Source organism: Mastomys coucha, unplaced genomic scaffold (assembly GCF_008632895.1).
Source record: "Mastomys coucha isolate ucsf_1 unplaced genomic scaffold, UCSF_Mcou_1 pScaffold22, whole genome shotgun sequence".
NCBI lineage: Eukaryota > Metazoa > Chordata > Mammalia > Rodentia > Muridae > Mastomys > Mastomys coucha.
Window position 1 is genome coordinate 263,610,497 of NW_022196905.1, and position 26,568 is coordinate 263,637,064.

Below are 26,568 nucleotides of genomic sequence, written 5' to 3' on the forward strand. Positions count from 1 at the left end.
AACTGAGCTGCATTTGTCAGGACTTCATAAAGAGAGACACACTAAAGTTTCTGGTGGTGTGCTGCACTCCCCCACCGCCTCATCATTAGCTCCTGCCTCCAGGTTCCTGCTTTGTGTGAGGTCCTGTCTTCTATGTGCTTGGTGATGTAACTGTTATATGAAATATAAATAAACCCTTTCCTCCCCAAGTTGCTTTGGGTCATGTTTCATCACAGCATCAGTGACCCTGACTAAGACACACACTAAAGAACCATCCCTACAAAGCTGACCTAGAGGTCAGCCAGAGGCTAGTACACCGTCCCCCACCATAGCTGCCCCTGTACTTCACATAGCTGCTTTGTATTTCCAGGAAGGCAAACAGGGAAATGTTGAAGAATGGGTATCTTTCTTTCTTTGAGCCCCAAGTTTCCCCTCTGTGCACACTCTTCATCTTGAGCTAGCCTGGGTCTCAGAACTAAGATGGTCAGCATGCATCCTAAATAGAGACAAACAATGTTCAGATCACAGGGTATGGAGGAGCAGGGCGTGGGCAGGAATGGCAGGGAAGATCTGACACACAGAAAACAAACCTGTGGACAATAACTAGCCTGTGCCGTGCTGGCTGGTGGAGGCCAGAGTCAAGGCTCACAAGGACACTTCCTCATCATGAGGCTGGTCACCCAAAGGACAGCAAACGTTTCCTAGTGTCAGAAAGTCACACCACAGGACCCTTTGTTTGGCCTGGGACCCATCACGTCGTCACCAAGGCTGGCTGACCTATGGCTTCAGGTCACTGTGTTTCCCCACTCAGACAGTTTTAAGGTGCTAAGTCTCATCAAATAGACATCCTGCTGTAATTGTCCAGGGAGGGCTGCTTTAGATTAGACAGATACTAATTTTTATCATACCAACCATTATGCATAACGGAGAGAGGGGGTGCTTACTGGGCAAGGTTTGCAGGAAGCTGTTGCCCTCAGAGCCTATCTTTTCATGGATTGCAACCCACCCCATCCCCAGCTTCCCTCAGATCACTCAGATTCACACGGCTGGGAATCCCTGCCTTGCACATGAAGGATCCAAACAAAACGGACCACTCAAGGTTTGACACTAGTTAAAGCCATTCGGATTTACTTTAATCAAACACAAAGGTCACTAGAAGTTGCTGGGGAAGGACAGCTGGGTTCCCAAATGCTACTGCTAGGGAGCAAGGGCTTCATCCTTCTGCGTGATTTTAGCACCTGGCCCCTAGCTGTGACGCAAGCTTGTGTTCCACTCCGGAGTACACAGCCTCCGGAGTAAGGAGGCAAGTCTATTGACGGGGCTTCCAGGAACATAGCCTGGGGGTGGTTTCAGACAGATCTCAGGTGACAGGAATCTGTGTAATCTCTGTGGTGTGGCTACATGGAGACGAAGTTCTGTGTGGAGTATGCCTGAGTGCTTGCCCCAGTCAGCCAATTCTGACTGTGACTTCTGAGAATGAACGATTTTTAACAAGACCAGAATGAACTAGAGAGTTGTGGTGTGGGCGAGTTAGAGCCTAGCCTTGTAGACGCTAAATAATGTCTAGTCAGCACTCCATAAAGTTTGGCGAGTCCGAAGGAAGAGACTGTAGAACATTGACCACCCCCCTCCCCACCAAAGACGGTTATGGAATGCTCACCAGTTAAAATGACCAAGTTTTGGTAAATTTGGAATTCTAGGGAGAAATCATGAAGAGACACTGACCTGGACAAAAAGCTTTCTCAACTACTCCATGACATGGGAGTTTAAAACTGGTGCAGATTTTATACGACAGAAACACCTAGAGGTCTGGCCAGTGTGTGAGTGTGTGTGTGTGTGTGTGTGGTGTATGTGTGTGTGTGTGTGTATATGTGTGTTATGTGTGTCTGTATGTGTGTATGTGGTATGTGTATGTATGTGTGTGTATGTGGTGTGTGTTTGTGTGTGTGTGTGTGTGAGAGAGATTTTGTTTTTTTTTTAAGTCAGAGTCACTCACAATCCATCTGCCTCAGCCTTTTGAAAACTGGGAGTATAGGCATGGACCACCACACCCAGATCCTGTCCTTTTAGTATGTGTGAGCATGTGTATGCTTATGCATGTGTGTTCATATGCATAGATACAAATGAGTCAGCCAGAGGCGGTTCCTGGGACCTTTGTTTCTTTTTTTTTTTTTTTAAGATTTATTTATTTATTTTATGTGTATGAGTACACTGTAGCTGTACAGATTGCCGTGAGCCATCATGTGGCTGCTGGGAATTGAACTCAGGACCTCTGCTCACTCTGGCCCCGCTCACTCCGAGCTGTCTTCAGATGCACCAGAAGAGGGTGTCAGATCTCATTATGGGTGGTTGTGAGCCACCATGTGGTTGCTGGGATCCGAACTCAGGACCTTCCGAAGAGCAGTCAGTGCTCTTACCAGCTGAGCCATCTTGCCAGCCCCGGGACCTCTGTTTCTTGTTTTATTTATCTTTTTTTGAGACAGGGTCTTACTATGTAGCCCTGGCTGTTCTGGAACTCATTATGTGGACCAAGATTGCCTGGAGCTCACAGAAATCCTTGAGTGCAGAGATTGAAGACTGCAGCACGACCTCTGGTTTAGACCCGAGTTTTTGTGAGATAAGAATCTTCACTGGACTGGGGCTGGTGAGGTAAGGTGAGGCTACATAGAAGACAGATCCTCCCGCCTGTTTTCATAGTGGGATTACAAGTCTGGCCAACAAGATTGGCGCTGTTTGCTTGTTTTTTGTTTTAACATGGTGCCAGAGGTGGGAGAGCTGGGGGTGGGGGTTTGAAGGGCAAACTCAGGTCTACATGCCTGCACAGTAAGCACTTTACCAACAGAATCAGCTCCTCTGCTCCGGCTTCCTCCCCATCCCCCCACCATCCCTTCCCTCGCAGTCCCCCAGCTAGTTATGAAAGGGAAGAACTGTTTGTATAAAATCCAGGAGATAGCGGTGTGTGGCAATTCACACTTTCAATTGCAGCACGTGGGAGGCAGAAGCAGGAGGATCCCTATGAATTTGAGAGACCAGCAGAGCCTACATAGCTAGTTCTAGGTTAGATCTCCTATAGTGAGACCTCGCTGTCTAAAACAAACTACAACAAACATAACCTGTCCCCCCCCAAAAAAAAACACCCCAAACCTGACGGTACAAATGATTCAGAGATGCCTGATGATGTTTTTAATCACCCTGCAGTTAACTTTTTTGAGTAAGGAAGAACAGGAAATGAATGTGTTCACACGAACATAAATTTATTTCTAATTCTGTCCTTCTGCCTTTCCTGTTAGTTTTGCTTGGGGTTTTCACTAAGCCTGACCAGCCTCCTGGGGCACAAAAACCCTTTCTACTCTGCATTTGCTGGTTACTGTGTAGTTTTTAATGTATCATTCAGCAACTAACAGAGAATAAACAGGAGTTCAAGATCCTCGGGCAGTTAGATGGAGGTCCCGAAGGAACATGGGTCCTGCTTGTCTTTGTGCTCCTCCTGATGTCAAGCAATTCCCTCTGGAGTTCCTGAAGCCGGGTGCTGAGCAACAGCCCTGGCCTGTCAGGAAAGGGATGGAGGCACCCACGTGGGTAGGCTCAGTATTAACTTAAAAGGCCGGATGGAATTTCTACCGCCCTGTGATTTTTCTTAAAAATCTTTACAGAATTGTTTTCTAATGTACTGTGAGGGCAGCCAAAAGCAACCGCAAGTCAGGAGTACTCAGCATAGTAAACTGCTTTAGCCTCGGGAAGGATCCAGCTGGGCTCCTATTTGAGCCTCAAATACCAACATCAAGCCATGGGGGCGCAAGATTCATTAGCACCTCCCCTGCACCCCTCCTCCCCCCACCCCCCAGCTCCCGGGATGCTGAATCACAACCATAATTAAGAAGCACAAGGACAAGAGGCCAGCAGATGTTCACATCTGGTTTTTATCTTAAGTGTGTTCCTTTGTCTCATCACTGTGGAAAAAAAAACCCGGAAAAATCTTGAAAGCTGGTTAGCTCCAAATTTACTTTAGGAAAGAAGGCCAAAGAGTTTTGATGTCAAATTTTCTTTGTTCCTGCTGCCAAGCTGGCCTTTGACCTCTCTGTTTAATTTGGGTATCATTTCTTTGCACACAGGCCCTTGTGTTTTGCATGCCGAGACCTCTTTCCTGGAACGGGGACTTGCTTCTTCACGTTCACGAAGCCCTTGCCATCTCAGACAAGCCTTCGGCTGCCCTGGGGGATTCCTCCATCACCTTGCCGCTCAAACCCCTTAAGCCCTGCTCTAGCCTCTTTGGAAGGAAGTGTGCGATCACACGCATTTCCCTCCAAATGAACACGTTTGTTTAAAAAAGCTCGAATTTCCTGCCCAGTTTTCATATTTTAACATACGCACTTTTCTGTGTCCTTAACTTTTTCGTTATATTTATTGGATATGTTAAATCAGGCATGGTGACTTGTGCCGTAATCTCAGTTGAAGATGCTGAAGCAGGATTATGAATTCAAGGCTGGTCTAGGTATCATTGAAGAACTGTAAGTGAGTGTGTGTGTGTGTGTGTGTGTGTGTGTGTGTGAGAGAGAGAGAGAGAGAGACAGAGACAGAGACAGAGAGACAGAGAGATAGACAGAGTGTGCGTGTATGAGAGAGTGACAGAGAGACAGAAAGAGAGTGTGTGTGTGAGAGAGAGAGAAAGAGAGAGACACAGAGAGAGACAGAGAGACAGAGAGAGAAAGACAGAGAGAGGCTAAGAGGAAGACAGATTGATTTTTTTTTATTACAGGAAAGACATATTAATTTAAAATTATCAGTGTATTGCTCACTTTTCTTGGAAAGATCAACATGTGACTTAGGACTGGGAGGGAGTTTTGTGAGTGAAGTGTCTGCCACACAAACAGGAGAATCCTGAGTTTGGATCCCCAACACCCACCTAAAAGCCAAGTGTCTGAATCCTGGCCCTGAGAGAAAGTGAGTGGTAAGTGCTCCCCTTACCAGCTGGTCCAGCCAAGTAGTGAGTGGTGAGTTCAGTGGGAAACGCTGGCTCAAAAACCACAGACATCACACATCTCACATACACACATGTAATACACACACACACCACATATACACACATTACATACCATACACCACACATATACCACACAAACCATACATACACACCACACACACATACACACATACTTTCTAGAAACACAGGTTTCTTGAAAGTTTTCATTTTTAATTTTATTTTTTATTTGTTATTTTATTATTTATTTCTTATTTTTATTATTATTTTAATTTTATTAATTTTATTTTTATTCTCTACTAGAAAGGCAGGTTTCTATTAGAATGGATGGTTTGCGATATCTTAGGAAGCTGAACTCTAGGCTGTGACTGTCAAGAATTGGGGATCCCATGGCAATGACCTTTGTCTTGTCAAAGGACATTTATGTATTCATGAACATTTTATTAGATCTAAGTTTTGAAGCAAAATATAAACATCGTGACTTTTGTTATAAAACAAGTAATCTTTTTTTAAACAAGTAATCTTATAAGAATGTTTAGAATTATTTTATTTCATGTTTCATATTTTTTTCTACATATATGTATGTGCACCACATGTGTGACTAGTGCTCAAATAGTCAGAAGAGGGCATTGGATCCCCTAGAACTGAAGTTTTGGATGGTTGTGAGCCACTGTGGGGAGCTGGGATTTGAACTGGGTCCTTTATAAGAGCAGCCAGTGCTCTTAACTATAGACCCATCCCTTCACTCTCAAATAATCTTTATTGTTTGGTTTTGACTCAAAACAGGGTCTGATGCTGTAACTGGGTTCAGCTTTCAGCAATCCCTCTGCCTCAGTCTTCTGAGGGCTGGGATGAGAGGTGAGAGTCACCATTATTGCTAATAAGGAACAATCTTTAGTTAGTGAATGAAATTTTAATAATTCATTTGGAAATAATTTTTTTCTGTAGTGGCAACTATAAAGCCCAGAGGCTCTGATTAACAAAACAAAACAAAACAAAACAAACAAAAAACCCAAGTAGGTCCTGGGATACATTTGTAACTGGCAGGTTAACTGAGAGTTGAATTCTTGGTAAAGGTCATAAAAGCACATTCATTTGTTTTCAAATTTCAGATTGGCACACATTAACAGAAAAGCAATATTCTGCTTGGTCTGTTTCCTACAATAAGCCTAATATTCATGTCTAAAAATGCCAGAAACTTTCTTACTTAAAAGAAGTTGTGTGTGTGCCTGTGGGTTGGTATGTGCACATGAGTGCAGGTGCCCAGAGAAGGCCTGCAGTTAGTTACAAACATCTTCATGTGGGTATGAGGAGCCAGACTCCAGTCTGGCACAATGGTAGCAAGCACTCCCAACTGCTGAGCCAGCCGGCTCCTAACTTGCTCATATTACCAGTTTTCAAAGGCTTTTTAGTATTGGTAGTAATATAATCTTTAAATTGGCATATTATAATTGCTACTTAATTAAATATTTAGGGTTGCATTTCCACCTTTGTGGGTTTTGGGGTTTCTATTAAAATATTTTTCAGCAGTCTAAGGGAGATAGCTCAGTTGGTGAAATATGACGACCAGAGTTCAACTTCTAGCACCCCTGTAAAAACTCCCAGCAATGAGCTTCTGTAGTCCCAGCATGCGGAAGGTGGAAACAGGGGGATTCTGGTGGGTTGCTGGCCAGCCTGGGCTACATATTGAGTTCCAGGACAGCTAGGGCTACACAGAAATGGTGTCTCAACAAAACAAAACAAAACAAAGCAAAAACAAACAAACAAAAAAAGAAAAATTGTAAAAAAAAAAAAAAAAAAAGAAAAATTGTGCTGAGTGTAGTGGCACATGCCTGTAATTTCGACACTTGGGAGGCAGAGGCAGGTGGATCTCTGTAAGTTTCAGGTTAGCCTGGTCTACAGAGCATGTTCCAGGCCAGCCAGGGCTTACATAGTGAGTCCCTGTCTCAAACACAAAACAAAACAAAACAAAACAGAGCAAAACCAACAAATAAATAAATAATAAAGTTGAAAGTATTAGAGAAAGACATACAATGTTAACCTCTAAACTTCACAAACACATACACACTCACACGCATACTTACTCACATGCACACTCACACACACACTTATACATATACTCATACAGACACATGCACTCACACAGACATACTCACACACACACACTCACATGCACACTCAAACACACATACTCACACATACACTCACTCAATGCACACTCACACACTCACTCACACTCACACACACTCACACTCACACATACACACACTCGCCCACTCTCACACAGACATACTCACACACTCACACAGTCACATGGACACTCACACATACACTCACTCACATGCACACTCTTACACACTCACCCACACTCACACACTCGCACACACATTCATACACACTCATACACTCACTCACAATCACACACACTCACACACACTCACACACACTCACACACACTCACACACACTCACAAACACCCCCACTCACTCACACTCACTCACACACACTCATGCACACTCGCACACACTTACACACTCACACACACTCATGCACACTCACACACTCACTCACTCACACACACTCACTCACACACACTCACACACACTCACACACTCATGCACACTCACAACACTCACACACACACACACTCACACACACTCACACACACATGTTTTCTCAGATTAAATTTCTAGGAAGACATTCCTCCTTGGTGGTTGCTGTTTGCTTTCCCGACTTAAATGCCTTCTTTAACCTGCTTGCTTGTTTTGGTCTCCATGATTTTATTCACAAGACGCTGTGACCTAACAGGAAGTGTGAACACACACTTACCTGTCTTTATTTTTCCCATGTCTGCCTATGAGTTCCAGGCTGGCATGGATCTCAAAATCTCCCTGCAACTGTATGCCGCCCCTGAGCTTGGCTGCTTTCATTTCCACGGAGAGTTTCCCCTGTTGTGTCTGCTTGGGGAACTATCTAAGGACAGGGACATTTCTTTTTGCCCACATCATGAATGTGGATCTGGAGACGCATCGAGCTCGTAGGTCTTTTTTGAGCACCTACTGTATACTATTGCACAGACCAATGTGCAAAAGAGGTCCCAAAAGTGACTTTCTTCCTTCTGGTGCAGAAGTTACCTACCTAGCTTCTCTTTCCTGGACTAGAGATGGGTCCACATTGCCAGGCCTCTCTCTCCCAGTTGCCTCCTTTGTTTGTGGTACTGCAGTCAGTGTCTGAAACCTCTCTACTTATCTGAGCCTTCATTACTAACTGTTTAGCTACAGCCTCATCCTGCTCCCCAGGAAGGCGAGACATTGATGCTGAGGCTCCATGTGCACAGGCTGACAGAGCTTGGGCTGTGCAGGCAAAAGTCTGGAGGCCAGGTGCTGGGACATGTGTATCTAATTTCTTCTTCTTGTTTCTTCTTTGCATACGACTACTTACCAAACTCTAACCACCACCACCAAACCAACAACCCAGCTTGCCTCTCAGGCCCTAGCATTTCTATACCCTCTGAAAAGTCCCCAGAATTCCAAAAACGTCACTCAACCTCGAAAACTATGCATCTGACAAAATCATGCCCCTTCTAGAGCACGAGGCAAATCACAGTCAGCTGCTGTGGACAGTCTGAAGCAGCCCCATACTCTACACCTAGGACTAAAACAAAAACACATTCTTATGGTATTTCTGTGTTTTTAAAAGAAAACCAAAAATTCCAAAATTGTCACTACAATCTTCCAACAACTCCTGCAAGGAAAGGTCACCCAGGGAGGACACTGCCTGGTGCAGGATTTTTTTAGTCAACTTCTGCCTCCTTGTGGCTACTTCTGAGAAACCTTGTCTCTTTTAATTATTAAAAAAATATTTTTTTACAAGCAAAAAAATTGTATTAAAATATTTTTATGTAAGCATAAAAGAAAAAATTTGTATTTGTTAATTTATGTCTTCTTTTAAAATGTTAAGAGGACAACAACATCCTATCAGGAAAGAACACACTTCAGGATGGCTTTCGGGTAGGCCCTTATGTTTTAGTCTGTCTTCTGCCTTATATGAATTTTGAAAACAATATCTGAGTGTAGTAGCTCACTCTCTCAGGTCCAACACATGGAAGAATTAAACAGATGGACTTCTGTGGGTTCGAGACCACCCTCCTCCCAGATAAAAAACCTGCACTGAGTATGTGAACTAGCAGAGGGTCAGTTCCAGTTTTCCCCAACTGTGTCCCTTCACTTTCTAGGGCTGGGCATTTAATCCCTGTGCTTGGGAGGCAGGCAGGGGAATCTCTGAGCCTCATCTACAGAGGGAGTTCCAGGACAGACCGGGCTACACAGAAGAAAAACAAAACAGAACAAAACCACCACCACCATCACCACCACCACCACCACCAAAAACCAAAACCAAACTAAACAAAAACCCCCATGTTTTTGTTCTATTAGTCTCATGTGATAATACTATAATATTCGTTTAAACATTAAAAACTTTAAAGAATCCTATATAATGATAGAAGGGGCTGGTGAAATGGCTTAGTAGTCAGTCAGTTGCTGTTCAAGTCTTCCAAGTCTATAGCTGGTCTTTCCTACTTTGTGGGTTCTTCTTTTCCCTTCCTTTATCCCTGCCCCACCGCCTGGTTTCACTCCTAACACTGGGTAGGAGAGAAACAAGGACAGAGGGAGAGAGGGATTAGGAAAATCCCTGAATCTAATTTCCTTCCTTTTGTTTTTTCCTTGACCATAGCTACTAACAAATCTCAACCACCCCTGTAGATCACCAATAACCTCCGACCACACCTCTCAGGGACCTAGCATTTTTGTATCCTCTGTAAAGTTCCCAGAATTCCAAACACCACACAATTGCAGAAGCTATCTGCAGCTAGCACATCCATGCTTCTGTTAGTGCATGAGGCAGATTATGGTCCGCTGTTACAGAGGCTGCACTTCCTACAACTGGGATTCAAATGAAAGCACATTTTTATAATATTTGTGTTTTTTTTTTTTAAAAATCAAAATCCCAGAATTCCTTAAAAAATGTCACTATATAAATATGATGACCTGAACTCAACCCCTGGCAAATTTACCTCCTCTCCACATTAGTTCTATAGCACACAGGCTCAACCCTACAGCTAAATAAATGTAAAAAATTACACACACACACACATACATATAATACACATATATACCCCACACATACACAGATACACTCACACGTGCACACACATATACACATACACCAACCCCCATACACTCACACATGCACATATATACCCCCCCACATACACACATATACATACACATACTCTCACATGTACCACACACATACATTTGACCCCAGCACTGCAGGTAGAAAAGAAGAAGAAAAAAAAAAAAAAAAAAAAAAAAAAAAAAAAAAAAAAGCAAAAACCTTAAAAGTACAAATCGGGAGTTTTTGTGCTTGGTTTGCTGAGGCAGGAGAATTGCTTTAAGTTCAAGGCCACCTTGGGAGGCATAATGAGATGTAAGCCAGCCTGGGTTAATAAGGTAGGATACTGCTTTAAAATTCCTAACCAAACCACCCCCTAAATTCAGCTAGAGAAAGTTTTGAAGGGGTTTAATTTCTGACAATTATGGTAAAGGGTACTACATACAAATGAGAAAGAGTAAGTAAGGATACATTTAAAGTGATTATTGTTTTTGTTTTGTTTTGTTTGGTTTGGTTTGGTCTATGTTGTTCCCTGGGTTGAGGACAGATGACTCCTCTCCAACTCATTCAAGTTTATTTTATTTTATTTTTTAAAAAAGAAACGATCTCCTTTAGATGATTAAATTTCCCAGAATTGTCTAGGTCTTTGCCATTGTTCTCTGTGAGGAGCTTTCTTACACCAGCCGGGCAGTGAGCTGGGAATGCCCCGGGCTATCTGTCTTGCTGGACCGAGGATGCATAGGATCCTTGAGGGATAATAAATCTGCCTCTGATAACAATCCCAATTTAGCTCGCACACTTTTACAGGCTTCACCTGGAGGCTGTCTGGATGAAGAGGGCAAGAGGCTTCTCAAAGAGTTTAGACCCCAGGAGGAAAGTGAATTTATCACCTGTCAGGCCTGGCTCTCACCACCCACCTTGTCTCCTCCCATCCACGGTGGGACATAGCTAGGGAGAGGGGATGCTGTGTAGGAAAATGCAGGATATACATGACTGATGTATAGCTTATAGGTCTCACTGTAGAGAAGCAAATACATGTCATTGTCTAGCTCAGACAGTGCATCCTGCCAGCTGGGCTCCTACCTTCTGCAGCCTGATTGCCTGGGTCTGAAGTTCTGGGTTACAGTGACTGATCTGAATCCAGGGGCACGTGCTGGAGTTTCCAGGTGCCTGTGCTTTAGGGCAAAGGGCTGCACCAGAGACAAACCGGGAGAAGTAGAGATGGTTTGCGCCCAAGAGGCAGGCGGTTGGTAACAGCACCTGCCCAATGACCTGAACCTCATCTAGAAGAAGAGATCTAGGGACTGGAGAGATGGCTCAGCCAGCGGTTAAGAGCACTGACTGCTCTTCCAAGGGTTCTGAGCAATCCCAGCAACCACATGGTGGCTCACAACCATCTGTAATGAAATCTGATGTCCTCTTCTGGGGCGTCTGAAGACAGCTACAGTGTATTTACATATAATAAATAAATAAGTCTTTTTTTTTTAAAAAAAAAAAAAGGAAAAAAGAAGATTTCTGTCTCCTGAGAGTTGTTCTCTGACCTCCACATGCATGTTGTAGCATGTACGTGCCTTGATGCCCTGACACCCCCAAAACAAATGAATGGATGAATGAAAAGAAACAGAGGAAAGCACACCTGTGAAAACGGGAACATGGGAACAAACTGAAGAAAAGCGCATCAGCCATGATGCTCACAACCGTTCCTAGGCCATGCTTTCTGTGTGGTGGCTCACATGTCATATTGTCGGCACATACTCTGTTTGCCGCATGGTGTGTAGGTGGGGGACAGGCCTTCTAATGTCAGCTGGCTCCCTTCATATGCTCTTTTGGGTTCTTCTTTCTCTAGTCCCTACTCTCCGGCCACACATACGGCTGTGCCTCTTATAAGATCCCCAGCAAGCTCTAGGCCCCTGCCCCAGTTGTCTGTAAAGGTGAAACAAATACAACAAGCTTAATCCCGGTAGAGCAAGCTGTCCCTGGCTCGTAGGAGGAGGTGCTCAGCAAGGGGGCAACCTGTTATCTAATAGCGCCTAAGAAAGTCCTGTATTCTCAAACACAATTTTCAAAATTCATTGACTTGGAAAAGAGTTTTACATTTTGTCCTCTGAGCTCCTGGCTTCTGGCTGTGGAGGCACACCATAGATTTTAATATGCATAGTTCACGCAAATATGGTGTGTGGATAGACAATGTCTATACACCAAGCATCCATAGGTTTGGCCAACGATGATACAGACTCTGGGCTGTGGCTTTCCATATCAGCCAGTTCTTTAAGGCTGCCTTATCTGTGCTCCCATGAAGAAGAGAAAGAAGCTTCCCAGCAGTATTTAAATGATTGATAGAGCATCGATCTCCTTGTTGTGTGCTCAGTAAGCCTTTATGTGGAGACATTAACACACCTCAGCCTCCAGAACGAGAGTCAAAAGCAGACAGAACTACAGGCGTCCCTTGTTTGCTTGCAAGTAGGAAGCTGGTCCTCACCATGACATTTAGTGTAGATGCATTTTGGGATGGCGGTCCTGCTCACAGAGGGCCCTCACCCCTGTGCCTAGGTACCATGGAGGCATGAATTGTGGGCTCTGACTTCCACTTGGCCCAAGGGGATCTCATTCATGGAGCTTTGGAGTTGGCTCTAAGTGGGTCTCTGTGTGGCTGGATTAGAAACCTGCGAGGCCAGGAGTAAGGAGAAGCAGGAGTTACCAGAAAAGCAGCATGGATGCTGGGGCCTCTGGCTTCCTTAGGCTGGTTCGGGCCTTTGCAGAGCGCCAGCCTAATCCTGCCTCCTGCCTCTGTGAACTTTGTGGATCCTCAGCAGAATTCCTTGTGCGTGACTTAGATTGTACTAGTTGTGGTGAGTTGCAGTTAAGAACCTTAATTAATACAGTGTCACCCATCATTGGGAGGGGAACATCACAACACTGGCTGTCAGGTCATGAGAGTGTGAGATAGGATGCTCACATGTTGCCGGTGGATCCTCAAAGGTGAACAGGAGTGGATCACAACTCCTGGACCCAAGAATCCAGCCTGTAACACTGGATGATGATTTCCAGAACATATAAATGACCCTTCCAAGTACTGTACTTTCCCGGGGCTGTAATGGAGACTCCAGAAGGGCATCCTACTGTCTACCAATGTCATCATGATAGGGAGTGCCGTGAGTGTGGCCCGTCTCCACTGTGCCCTACTGTAATGGTCGCATTCTGGGAGCAGCGGAGTGTGGCACACCATGATGGTGGACAAGGATCTCTGCAAGGACTCAGATATTCATGCTCTCTCAACGAGTTAACGTATTTAAAAACACACAAAGAAATGTAGTCCAGGCTGGCCTTGAACTTGTGGCAGTAAGTCTCTCAAGTGCTGGGGTTACAAGGCCTGAACCAAGGGTCATGGGATTTAGCATGAATGTCCTATGAGAGAACATAAAGGTCACAGCTCTGCCCCTTTGCTGATGGAAGTCGTTAAGGTAAAGAAGCAGCCACCAGGAAGCTGGCTGACCACCAGGGAGCAGTGCTATGTTGGTGACTCTGTGTTGGTCTTGCCTGCTGGCAGGACAAGGCACTGTGGCTTGGTTGGGTGGGCTTGGATGAATAGAGATCTAGTTTGCAGAGCCCACATGTCACATCCATCCCTACCTGCCCTGGCCACCATGTTCACGAATCCATGGGGGGTAATAACAGGGCAACTGGAGAAAGAGGCTGGGGCTATCCTCAGAACATGCCACCCTCTCTGAGGTCACCTCCTAGTGAGCACTTACAGAAGACAAAACTATCTTTTATATGCGAGCATCTGTGAGCCTGCATTTGCCCAGGCCTCACGGACAAAGTGGCAACCGAGTTTTTAAAATCCAATAATATTGTAAGTTTTAAAACATTTATTTTCATTTTGTGTATGCGTCTGTCTGTCTGTCTGTCTGTCTGTCTGTCTGTCTGTCTGTGTGTGTATGGGGGGAGCGACAGTGATGGCCAGAAGAGGCTTTCATTTTATGTATGTATGTGTGTGTCTCTGTGTGTGTGTGTGGGGGGGGTGGCGACAGGGATGGCCAGAAGAGGGTGTCTGATCAGTCCTCTCTGGAGCTGAGACGACAGATAGCAGTGAGCTTCTCAGGATAGATGCTGTGACACTGAATTCTGATCCTCTGTAAGAATGGCATGTGCTCTTAACTGTTGGGCCAGCTTTCCAGCCCCTGTTTTTAAGACAGTTTATGTCATTATATTCAGAGGTATTCCTAGCTATCCTTGCGTGTGAGTCAGATATACCTGAGAGTGTTCTATGGCAGGGTGGCCAATTCAACTGTATTTACTATGGAATACCTCTTGGGGAGGAGAGGGTTAATTTTAAACTTACCCCTTCAGATCGCAGGTCACCACTGAGGGGAGCCAAGGCAGGAACCTAAGGCAGGCCTGCTTGCTATAGCACACAGCATTAACCTCCAACCAAGAACTCACTTCACTGCCAAGCAGGCATAGCAAGAACTACAGAGGACGCTGTTTGCCGCTGGCTCATAGACCAGCTTCAGCTCAGCTAGTTTTCTTGGGTAGTTCAAAACCTGGGTAATGGTGCCGCCCACAGTGGGCTAGGCTTTTGAAGGCCAGTTAACTGTCAAGACCTTTCTTCCAGGCCAATCTGATCTAGGCAATCATGGACTAACGCTCTCTTTTCGCACGGCCCTAGGCTGTGTCACACTGTAAAGCTAATTAGGACACCAACACAGACAGGGCCCTTTTCAACCCTGTTATCCACTGCACTAAATCCAGACTCTGTCTGCTCATGTCTTTCTCAACTTCAGCCGCATCCACCGTGCTTACCCGAGGGTTCCTGGTAAGAGGCAACTGCCCTGTCCCACCTCTCCAACGCCTTGTCTCACTTCTACTGCTCACAGGTTCCTCCCTTCCTGCAGAAACTCTCCCATGCTCCACCCACAGCCAGGCCTCCGGGTCTCAGGCTGACTACCCCACGCAGTTTAGTTTTGTAGATTTATTTTTTGCCTCCGGGTTCAGAGGCGAGGTTATGACGGGCCTGGCCCCTCACGGGCACTTTCTGTACCCACTGTCCTGTGGCAGGTGCTTAGCTGAAGCAGCCAAAGGGAAGGGATGATGGAGGTGAGCCAGCTGCCAGGAGCTTGGCACAGGCCAGGGCTTGTGTGCTCTTGGCCAGCTCTGAGCTGCCAGCGTTTCTCAAGTCATTTTTCACAGCTGCTCCCCCCTTTTTTACCCCAACCTGTCATCTGTCACTTTCCTTCCCGCTTCACCCGACTTGGTAGGAAGAAGTCCCTCTCTTGTCCACCCTGCTTTTCACTCCTAGGGTCTGGGAAGCGCTCAGCTTTCGGTCCCTGGCCACACGGCCCCATCACACTTCCCCTCTCCTTGGTTTCCTCCAAGTGAAAAGCAAAACTTTCTGCGCGCTGCGGTCTGGGAGCCGCGAGGGGCGGCGCGCGCGTACGAGCGAGGGGCCGAGGCTGGAGAGGAAGCGGCGGTCCTGGGCAGGAGGAAGGAGCCAGCCCTCGGCTCGGCCCCCTGCCCGTTTCCCGCCGCCTCCGCGGCCGCCGCCACAACCATCACCGCGGTCACCGTCCGGGGCGCAGCCGGCCGCACGATGCAGGGCGGGGGTCCCCGGGGCGCGCCGATCCACGGTCCGAGCCACGGCGCAGGTAGGGCCCTGGGGTCTGGAGGAGGGCGAGCGCGGCCTGGGGAGATCCGGGCGCACCCCGGCTCAGGGGAGGGAAACCGAGGCAGTGAGCGGGGCGTGCAGGGTGAAGGGGATCGCGTCTCCGGCTACCACTGCAGCTCCAGTCCAAGCGTGTCCCCGCCCCGAGAGCCCGGCCGCCCTGAGGCGCAGTCGGCGGAGGGCGCGCCCGCACGCCTTCCCCGCTGGGTCCCGATGCCCCCACAGGCGTCCGCGGCCCCCGAGTGCGGCTCGGTCCCGGGACTCCCTCGAGTGGCCGGCGCGGACCCTGCGGGGACGCAGGGCGAGGTTGGGAGAGGTGTGGGAACTGCAGCCCGCACCTCCCGTGGGGCTGCTCGCCGCCCACTTCCGAGTGTGGACTGTGACGCGCAGGGCAGCGCAGGCTGAAGGGACCCACTCCATTTCCCCTGTCAGTTTGGGCCACCTACCAACCCCCGGTGATGACATCGAATTAAGTGGGTGGCCAGTTTTCAACAATGACCTCAGCAACTCACTGTCAGAAAACCGAGGAAATGAACGTGATGGTGCACGCCACTACAAGCACGGGGAGAGATTGCGGAGACTTTCTAATACACCCTGGGCTACAATAGTGAGACTATCTCAAAAACCAAAATCAAACCAGAACAATGGAAAACAAAACAAAACAATCTGCAAAACAAAATAAAACAAAAACACAAGCACGGAGCCCTGCTCCAGACTGTGCTTTGGAGTTTGGGCGTGCCGTGCTGAAGGAGAGAAGCCAAAGGACTTAGGCTCTTCTTTTAGCTCTTGGAGTCTCAGTTTACCCATCTGTGAAAGGGGCACTAATCACCAGCTTCCCTATCTCCTTAACCGGGTTCTATGAAGGCATTTTTGCAAATGGGAGTTGGAAAACACAGGGTTGATGAGTGAGTCTCCTGCACTTGTGTCCTAGACTCAGGCATGCCTCAGTTTTTCAATTTGCAAACTGGAGCTGATTTTCCTCCCTCTTTGGTAAGGGGTTTTAAGGGGTTTGATGCGGTAGTGAGACGTGAAACCCTTGGGCAAATGTCTGAGATACAGCAAGTTCTCAAAAATCTCTTAGTTGCCTAGGCTAGTCTTACATCCACTGCATACCTCAGGCTGGCTTCCAGTTTGCTAGCCCTGGCCTCCTGAGCGCTGGGATTACAGGTGCGCTCCACTCTGCACGGGTCCTTAAGTATTATTTTGACCATGCAAGACATAAATAATTGTGGGTAATACAGGAACGCCAGTGAGTTGGTTAGTGTCTGAATTACAGGATATTTGAAAAGACATTTGGCATCTGACGTGGAGACTGTTGAGGTTTAGCCAGGACTCTGCCCACAGTCAAAAGAGTCCTGGATGAGGAACCTGCTTTCTGAGCCGTCTCTCCAAGCCTTGGTTTTCTCTTCTGTTTACAAGAAAGAGAAAGCACCTGGGCTGTAATTAGGACCTTTGGCACTGAGAGTGTTGTCCTAGGATGGAGAAGCAGAACATCTGGAGCTGGGGCTGGTGACAGTCTGCAGATGGCAGGTGCCAATTTGCAGAGAGCACATGAGCCACACACCTGCCTCTGCCCTCTGATGAGGTCCTCCTCACACCTGTGAGGGGCTGTCTCGACCATCCTCATCTTCCCTTGGATGTGGCAAGGGTTGGAGTCACCTGCCTGTGGCCCTGGTTGTTAAACAAGGACTGGGGCTCAGAAACTAGGTGCAAGTGTCTCCAGTCACTGGCTGAAGGGAAGCCATCAGGTGGAGCCCAGGTCGAGAGTGGACCTTTGTCTAGTCAAGGTGATACCTGGTCTAATTCTGCCTTTTATACCTATTTTTCATCTTTCTCTCTCTCTCTCTCTCTCTCTCTCTCTCTCTCTCTCTCTCTCTCTCTTTCTTTCTTTCTTTCTTTCTTTCATCTATCTATCTTTCATCTCTTTATCATCTATCATCTATCTATCACCTATCTGTCACCTATCTATCACCTATCTATCCATCTATCTATTATCTATCTAGCTTCTATCTATCTATCATCTATCTATCAATCACCTATCTATCTGTCACCTATCTATCACCTATCTATCCATCTATCTATTATCTATCTATCTTCTATCTATCATCTATCTATCTATCAATCACCTATCTATCTGTCACCTATCTATCACCTATCTATCCATCTATCTATTATCTATCTATCTTCTATCTATCTATCATCTATCTATCTATCTATCTATCTATCTATCTATCTATCTCCAGCCATCTGCTTACCCACCTCCCTACCTACAAACAGTACTAGGGATTAAACCTAGGGCTTTGTGCAGTGCTAGGCAAGCACTTTAGCACTCAGTGAAACCGTCTAGCTGGCATTTTTCATAATTGTAGACCCTAAAAAAGTAAGAGGAAATCACAGAAAGAACTTCGCTTTCCTCTCCCAATGCAATATTTTTATGAATTATTTGGGAATTGCATACAAATAGAATGCAGCCCGCCCCACTCACTTCCTATACCTCCCAGGTCCACCCTCCCACCCTTGCGCCTCCTGGCCCCCCCCCGAACAAACAAACACCACCAAGTTCAATTTGTGTTGCTCAGACACTCACAGGAACATGGCCAAACTCCCAGTGGCTAGTCCCTCAAAGAAGACTGAGCCCTATCCACTCTACCTCCTGCGGAAAGAACTTTGGAAACACTTTAATCTTATCTTTACTTCATAAGGCTCTATTTAGTGGTATCTTCTTTCAGAAGAACAGTGACTTATAAGAATTTATTAAGTAACATGGTATTAAACTTTGAAAGAGTGCACTATGAGATACTCGTCCAAATCTCAAAGTTCGGTATAGTGGATGCTTGACCTTAACATGTGAACTTGCTGAGTGAAAAGGTAGTCTCTGAGGGGGAGATTTTTTTTTTTTTTTTGTCAGATGGTCACTTTGTAGGGCTGAGGCTCTTCTTTTAGCTCTTGGAGTCTCAGTTTACCCATCTGTGAAAGGGGCACTAATCACCAGCTTCCCTATCTCCTTAACCGGGTTCTATGAAGGCATTTTTGCAAATGGGAGTTGGAAAACACAGGGTTGATGAGTGAGTCTCCTGCACTTGTGTCCTAGACTCAGGGATGCCTCAGTTTTTCAATTTGCAAACTGGAGCTGATTTTCCTCCCTCTTTGGTAAGGGGTTTTAAGGGGTTTGATGCAGTAGGGAGCATAGGACAGGCTGAGGGGACCACAGTGCTACCAGAGATGAAGGGGGAGGGAAGGTTCAGAGAGGTGAGCCCAGACTGGGGCTCTGTTACAAAATGAATTTCTAGTTCCTCTGAACTAGATATAGTTCAACAAGAGAAACTGAACACTAAAACCATGTGCTCACCAGAGCAGACAGGCACAGGCCTCTATCCCTGTAGTCTGTTTTTGTTGTATCCATAATTCATGTGTGTTTCAAAGATGGGAGGCACACTATTACTGCTTTTGTTAAATGATGAGACTGATAACTTGCTCATTGCTCAAACATGAAGATATTTATATGGGGAAAAGACAGTTTCCTGTATTCATTAAAACATCTTTGTTAAAAATAATTGTTATTAATTAATTAAAACAATTGTTAATGTGTGTATATGCATGTATGTGTGCACATGTTCAAGGAGGTAGGAGAAAGCCCCAGATCCCATGGGACTGGAGCTATAGGGTGTTCAAAGCTACCTCACTGGGTGCTGGGAACTGAATTCAGGTCCCCAGGAAGATCAGTGCATTTCCTTAACTTCTGAGCCAGTCCCTAAAAGCAGTCCCTAAAAACAATCTTAATATTTGGAATGAAGAAACCAATAGGAATTCAATTGTAGATGTCAGGATCCGTGGTTTCAATTTGACGTTAGATATTTAGAACAAAGAGCTAATGGTAACATTGACTTAGAAGGTCTCAAGGGGGCTGGAGAGATTGCTCAGTGGTTAAGAACACTGACTGCTCTTCCAGAGGTCCTGAGTTCAATTCTCTTCTCGATGCCATCTCCTTTGGTGACTTGACTTTTGTCATAGCTCAGGAAATGGATATGGCTTCCTCCAAACTTTGGGATCCCTGTTCATCGACAGAACCACGAGGTGGCTCACAACCAAATGGGACCCGATGTCCTCTTTGGGTGTGTCTGAACACAGCCACAGTGTATTCACATTCATAAAATAAAATAAATATTAAAAATAAAAGGTCTTAGGAGTAGCCATGTTAGTGTAGAGATAGTAAGACTGGGTGACATTTTAGGCTAGGGATACTCAACAAGAATTAGATCCTTTCTTTTATAACAATGATTATTGATGTTACATGTTCTGTTCCCATGCCACCTTGCCCAAGTCCATGCCACCCACACGTCTTGGGCAGCCACCCTAGGTTGGGAATGGTCCTCTCCTAGCATGGCTGGACCACCTCTGGAGGTCATTTGCCCCTTATCATCCTTTAGTAGGGATGGCTTTCAGCTCTCAGGAGTCCTCTGCTGCTTTGGCTTGACTCTGGTGGCACCGTGGGGACGGCCTCTGTGCATCCTTTCTAAACCTGATACTTTAGTCATTCAGAATGGACATCTTCGTTCAGAGTTAGAGCTCCTAGCTGCTGCCAGAGGCAGATTTGCAGCCAACTCTCAGCTTTCTCAGTAAGCAGAGGAGGGCAGGGCAGGGAAGCCAGCTTGCCTATGGGTGGGATGTTTGGTATTTGACTTTGGGAGGTGGTGAGGGTCTCACTAGAGTCTCTCTTCTCAATGCCATCTCCTTTGGTGACTTGCCTTTTGTCATAGCTCAGGAAATGGACACGGCTTCCTCCAAGCTTTGGGATCCCTGTCCATCGATGGTAGTAGCCAGAAATCTCCAGCTCACTGCTGAACAGAGCTTTCAACTGTGGGGTTGGGATATAGCTCATTTGGTAAAGCACTTACTGTATTTGCACAAAGCCATTTGTATGATTCCTCAGAAGGTATGTTAAAAAGAAAAAGCCAGATGTAACGGTACATCCTTGTAACTCCAGCACTGGTAAGGCCAAAGTGACACGAGGGTCTCTGGTGCTCGCTGGCTAGGCCACCTAGTTGAACCACTGAGCTCCCTGTTCGGCCAGTCCCTGTCTCAGAAAATAGGTGATAGTCACCTGTTGTCAACTGCTTGCCCTGTACACACATGCATGACCATTTTTATACCCCTATATATATACACACCTACATACACACCCACACAGACACATACACACATGCATACACACATACACACATACACACATATATACATACATACATAAAATACAGACACAGACACACACACAGACACATACACACGAATACACATACACACATACACACAGAAACTCCATGAATTTAAGCTTCTTGTGTCCTGGTAGGTAAGCCTATGATGTTCTCATTTAACAAGTACAGCTACAGATAAAAGTGTGTGTGTGTGTGGCACATGTATTTGTGTGTGTGTAAGTGTGTGTGTATGTATGTATATATGTGTGTGTGTGCATGTGTTTGTGTGTGTATGTGTATGTGTGTATGTGTGTGTATGCAAGTGTGTGTATGTGTACATGTGTGTGTATGTATGTGTAAGGGAAACTGTGAGTGTGATCATCTTTCTATGTAAGCAAACCTGCTCTTGAACTCATGATCTTTCTGACTCAGTCCCTGGGTGTCACGGTACTAAGTGAGTGCAGGTGTACCCTACTGTACCCCACATTAAGAACTATATATCTAGATATTTGATTCAGGGAAGAGGTAGTAGCCGTGCTGCATATATTAGATGCATTAGTGATTAACTCTGAGTCACCAATAATGCATCGATATTACATAAAAAGCACTCACCCTCAGAGTCATTTAGCCAAGAATGAGTCCAGATTCAAGTTGTCATCTGCATGTTTCCTGTAGCTTTGTCCTCTGTCTATAAGTCTGAATCTGTGCCTGCGTGGAGGCCGTCTTGGGAATCTGTCTGTCTCTCGCTCCCTCGCTTGCTCTCACTCTCTATCTCTCTGTCTCTGTCTGTCTCTATCTCTCTCCCCCTTTTCCTCCTCGTTCTTTTCTTCCTACCCCTCTGTCTGTGTGTCTGTCCCCGTGTATGTTTGTTTCTAACAGAGGACTTTGTGGGGTCTCCATTGAACAGCACAGAAAGCGTTTCATGAGGATGGGATGCCATGCTTTACAGAAATCCGTATGTTTTTCAAGGACTAAGTCGTTTGCTCCACCTGATCCCAACCGTATCACACAACAGACAATATAAGCGTCTCTGTGTATCAATCAATATTCATAAGTGCGCGTTCGCTTTAGAAGGCTGCTTTCAGCTTCTGTACTTGCTGCCTTCAGCAAACGGTACTCAGGCATTATCTGGGTCATGGGCATGGAAGAGCACATGCCTTAAGATTACAGCTATGCATTAGCTTAGGTTGTAAAAGTTGATTACACGGGAAATCCAAGGCAAGTAAGGCTGATCGTTAAATTGTTCTCCTAAAAGCAGATTAAACAATCAGGCTGAGTACACAGTAGGGAGCAGTCTTAAGTTTTCAGGGACCTCTAGGTGTATAACTAACTTCAGCTGTGGGTCCATCAAAGATTTGCCTGCCTCTGCTTCTTGAGTGCTGGGATTAAAGGCACTCACCACCACTGCCTGGCAAGATGTAGGTTCTTTTTTGTTTTTTTTTTGTTTTTATTTTTGTTTTTGTTTGTTTTTTGAGACAGGCTTTCTCTGTATAGCCCTGGCTGTCCTGGAACTCACTCTGTAGACCAGGCTGGCCTCGAACTCAGAAATCCGCCTGCCTCTGCCTCTCAAGTGCTGGGATTAAAGGCATGAGCCACAACTGCCCAGCAAGATGTAGGTTCTTAATTCCTACTTTTGTGTAGTTTATCAACTAAAGAAGCTGGGTGTGGTTGCTAATGTCACAGTTGTCCCAGCACTTGGAAGGCTGAAGCAGGAGGATTGTTGAGTTCAAGGCCAACCTGGACTATAGAGTGGGACCTTGTCTCAAAAACCAAACCATGGCCAAACCAAAGGATGCCTCTATTCATCCTTAGTTCATCAATGTAACGTTTACTGAGTATCTACTTGATTTCCAATCTGAGTAGAATTAGACTCACAGATCGGAAGGCATCAGTTTGCCTTGCAGCTTCATTTAGAGCAGTTGTTCTCAATCTGTGGGTTGTGACCCCTTTGGGGGCTGAATGACCCTTTGACGGGGTCAGCTAAGACCATCTGAAAATACAGATGTTCATATTATAATTCATAACACATAGCAAAATTATAGTAGTGAAGTAGCAACAAAAATAACTTTATGGTTGGGGGTCACCACAACGTGAGGAACTGTTTCAAAGGTCACAGCATCAGGATAGCTAAGAACTGCTGTACTAGAGGAACACTTGGTAGTGGCTGTTTTCTCATGGAGTGGGCTAGCTTGAGAGGCTGTGAGCGTGTCACCTTGCTTGGGTGAGTGTGATGGAGGGTCTCTCCTGGGGTGGAAGCTGTGTGAGATGATTCATGGGACCTTCCCTGGCCTCCTGAGATTGATGTCCTGGAGGAACGAGGTTTGAGCTGCTGTGAGCATTTACTGTCTCCTTGGTCACACTATGCTGGCCTAGTGGTTCTACTCTGGAAGCCAGAATACCCTCTTCAGGTCTGGGATCATAGCATCTGGGACTGATGTTAATCATGAGCATGATCATGCTCACTCAGGCAGACAAATGTGTGAGTGTCAGAGTACAGGCTTGTGGATGGGTGGCTTTGTGGAGAGTATGGCTGCTTTCAGAGGCCAGAGGGTGAGATTTTTACAGTGCAATGAGCAAACTGTGTCCTGATTGTGGAATCAGAGTTAAAATTTTATTCTGTGGTACTCAGACCTAACTATTCCCTCTCACACTTGTTACCCTCCTGACTTGTGAATGGATGGATAGGAGATAACGGGCAGAATCAACCCAGGACACGTGCGTGTGTGTGTACATGTGTGTGTCTGAGTGTGCATGCATTTGTGTGCATGTGCGTGTTTGTGCATGTATGTGTGTGCATGTATGTGTGTGTGCTTGTGTATATTTGTGTTTAAACATGTGTGTCTGTGTGTGCATGTATGTGTGTACATGTGTGTGAGAGCATTGTGTGCATGTGTGTGTTTGTGCATGTATGTGTGTGCATGTGTGTGTGAGTGTGTGCATGTGTGTGTGCATGTATGTGTGTGTGCTTGTGTATATTTGTGTTTAAACATGTGTGTCTGTATGTGAATGTATGTGTGTACATGTGTGTGAGAGTATTGTGTGCACATGTGTGTCTGTGTGCATGTGTGTCTCTGTGTACATGCATTTGTGTGCATGCATGTGTGTATATATGCATGTATGTGTGTATGTATATGTGTGCATGTGAGTGTGAGTGTGAATGTATGTATGTGTGTATATGTATATGTTTAGGCATGTATGTGTCTGTGTGTGCATGTATGTGTGTGCATGTGTGTGAGAGCATTGTGTGCATTTGTATGTGTCTGTGTGCATGTGTGTGTCTCTGTGTACATGCATTTGTATGTGTGTATGTATATGTGTGCAAGTGAGTGTGCATGTGTGCATGTGTATATGTGTGTACATGTATGTGTTTAAGCATGTATGTGTCTGTGTGTGCATGTATATGTTTGCATGTGTGTGAGAGCATGCATGTGCATGTGTGTGTGCATGCACATATGTTGCCTTTGTAATTAAAGCGCTTCACTTAAGTAGCAACAGGGAAGAAGACCTTCCAATGGTCAGCTAAGGAAACATACAGATATAAATTTGGCTTCTCTTGTCTCTAGTTCACTGGAAACTTAGGACAATGAAAGCTGCTTTGTAGGCATAAGGCCTCTGAAGAGTAATCTTGCACATTTGGCTGTTGTTAATATTTCTGTAGTTCTTGGTATCACAGCCAGGCAGAGTGCAAAGACAGAAGAGTCCACCACTGTGCTTGGGATGGACAATCCACATTCAGTTTAAACAGTCAGTGAAGGGTTTACCTCATCTCTATTAACCCCTCGGTTTTATCATGTCTCCTCCTAAAGACAATACTGTTCCCATGACTCCCTCTGTATTCAGTTCTGTATTCAAGGATACATACTTGACTCCTGTTGTTATGTAGGTGTGTCTAACCTGTGGCCCTTGGGCTGCAGCATGCAGCCAAGGACAGCCATGAATGCATCCCAATATAAATTGTTAAACATATTTAAAGCACTGTAAGGATTGGTTTTGGCAGGAGGAGCATTTCAGTCTTGTGTTTCTCAGGAGTGAGCATTGCAGATGATAAGAATATATTGCAAGTGGAAGGTTGGAGGTGCCTGGTGCATACTCTACTGCACATGGTAGCATATTTAAAGATGGAGCACACTGTCCCTCAAGACTGACCTTCTAGGGGGAGAATTAAGCAAGACTGGTGTTCTTTGCAAGAGTCTTAAGTAAGTCTATATAAGCTGGCCCCCCAAGCACTGAAAGCTGCCCTCTGGCCTCCTCCTTATTGTATGTTTTACTGTGGCATGGGGGTGGAGGACTGTCATAGGCTCTTTTCTCTTGGGACCATCTTGGAAGGAGGGAAGATACAGGTGTGTGTGTGTGTGTATTTGGACGTATATGCTTGTACATGTGTATGTGTGTGTGTATGTATGTGTGTATGCACATGTATATTTGGATATATATATACTTGTGCATGTGTGTGGAGCCTATAGAAGGGTGTTGAATTCCCTCTATCCTCTGAAGTGGAAACTTCTGGTTTCTTTGGAAAGTCAGTTATATCAAATGATATTTTGCTGGGACACATAGGTGAAAGGATGTTCCGCTAAGGCAGACATGTGAAAGAATGTTTTGCTAAAGCAGACACATGAAAGGACACGTGATGTTTAGAAAGAATATAAATACGAGCCCACAGACAGTGGGTGCCTGAGCACTGGTTCGCTTTGTTCCATCTTGCTAGTCTTCACTGACGACACACATGTATTGCTTCACCTTACACTGCATTGCTGAGCTTTGCTTGTGGTGACTTCATAGAGAGAACTCTCCAAAGAACTTCTTGTGAGGTTCCTGTGGCTTCTTGCACTTCTACAGGCTTGGGTAGGTTGGCATGGTATCTTCTGATTGAATTGCCCTTGCTGATTTGTGTGTGATGTCTGTCAAATAGATGGGACTGAAGCTGCTGTGTTTGGTGTTTGTTAGTAGACTGGACTGAGAACAATGAAGGTTGGAATCTCTCCAACGAACTATTTCTAAACAGGTTCATTTCCCCAGAATCCATAACCTCTCTTTGCTATTACCTCTGGTGAGTGGTGGGCTAGAGGGGAGGTTGAGCCCTTATAAAGTAGGCTGAGAAAAATTTATGCCTACAATCCTCTTCTGCTTATTCCTTTGGACATTGGACATTGTAGTATGTTTGTTTGGTGTTTGCTCTTTCTAGGTTGGCAGCCAGCAAGCCCCAGTTATTCCTCTGCCTCTGTGCCCCTCTGTTCTGGGGCTTCAGAAGAGTGTGGGACCATGCTGCTGTTGCGTGCATGCTGGGGATGTGAATTCAGGTTCTATTTTGTAGACAGCAAGTGTTCTTCACTGCTGAACCATTTTACCCCATTCCCCATTGTGTCAGTTTTTTGACATTGTGACAAGATGTTGTCATCTACATAACTGTCATGTGGTTGTTTTTGTTTTGTTTTAATCTCAGAATCTCTTATGTTGGCCTGTGGTCATAGCCCTTCCAGGGGCATACATGACTTAAACAGTCATTTCAGTGGGAAAATGGACACATTCTGCCCTTTTAAGCTAATACTTATATTTTCTGGATGGGATTTGGGATAACTTAAGTA

General features: G+C 45.6%; 1 protein-coding gene across 2 annotated transcripts in view; it reads left to right on the plus strand.

The window, feature by feature from the left end:
- The first annotated feature begins 15,478 nt into the window (after positions 1–15,478).
- Disc1 (DISC1 scaffold protein) overlaps positions 15,479–26,568 on the plus strand; it is a 220,952-nt gene continuing 209,862 nt past the window's right edge. For both annotated transcript variants that reach the window (XM_031341819.1, XM_031341820.1), the window contains exon 1: positions 15,479–15,774. In XM_031341819.1, coding sequence (XP_031197679.1) covers positions 15,720–15,774 — 55 coding nt within the window. In that variant the 5' untranslated portion in view covers positions 15,479–15,719. The remainder of the gene's footprint in view (positions 15,775–26,568) is intronic.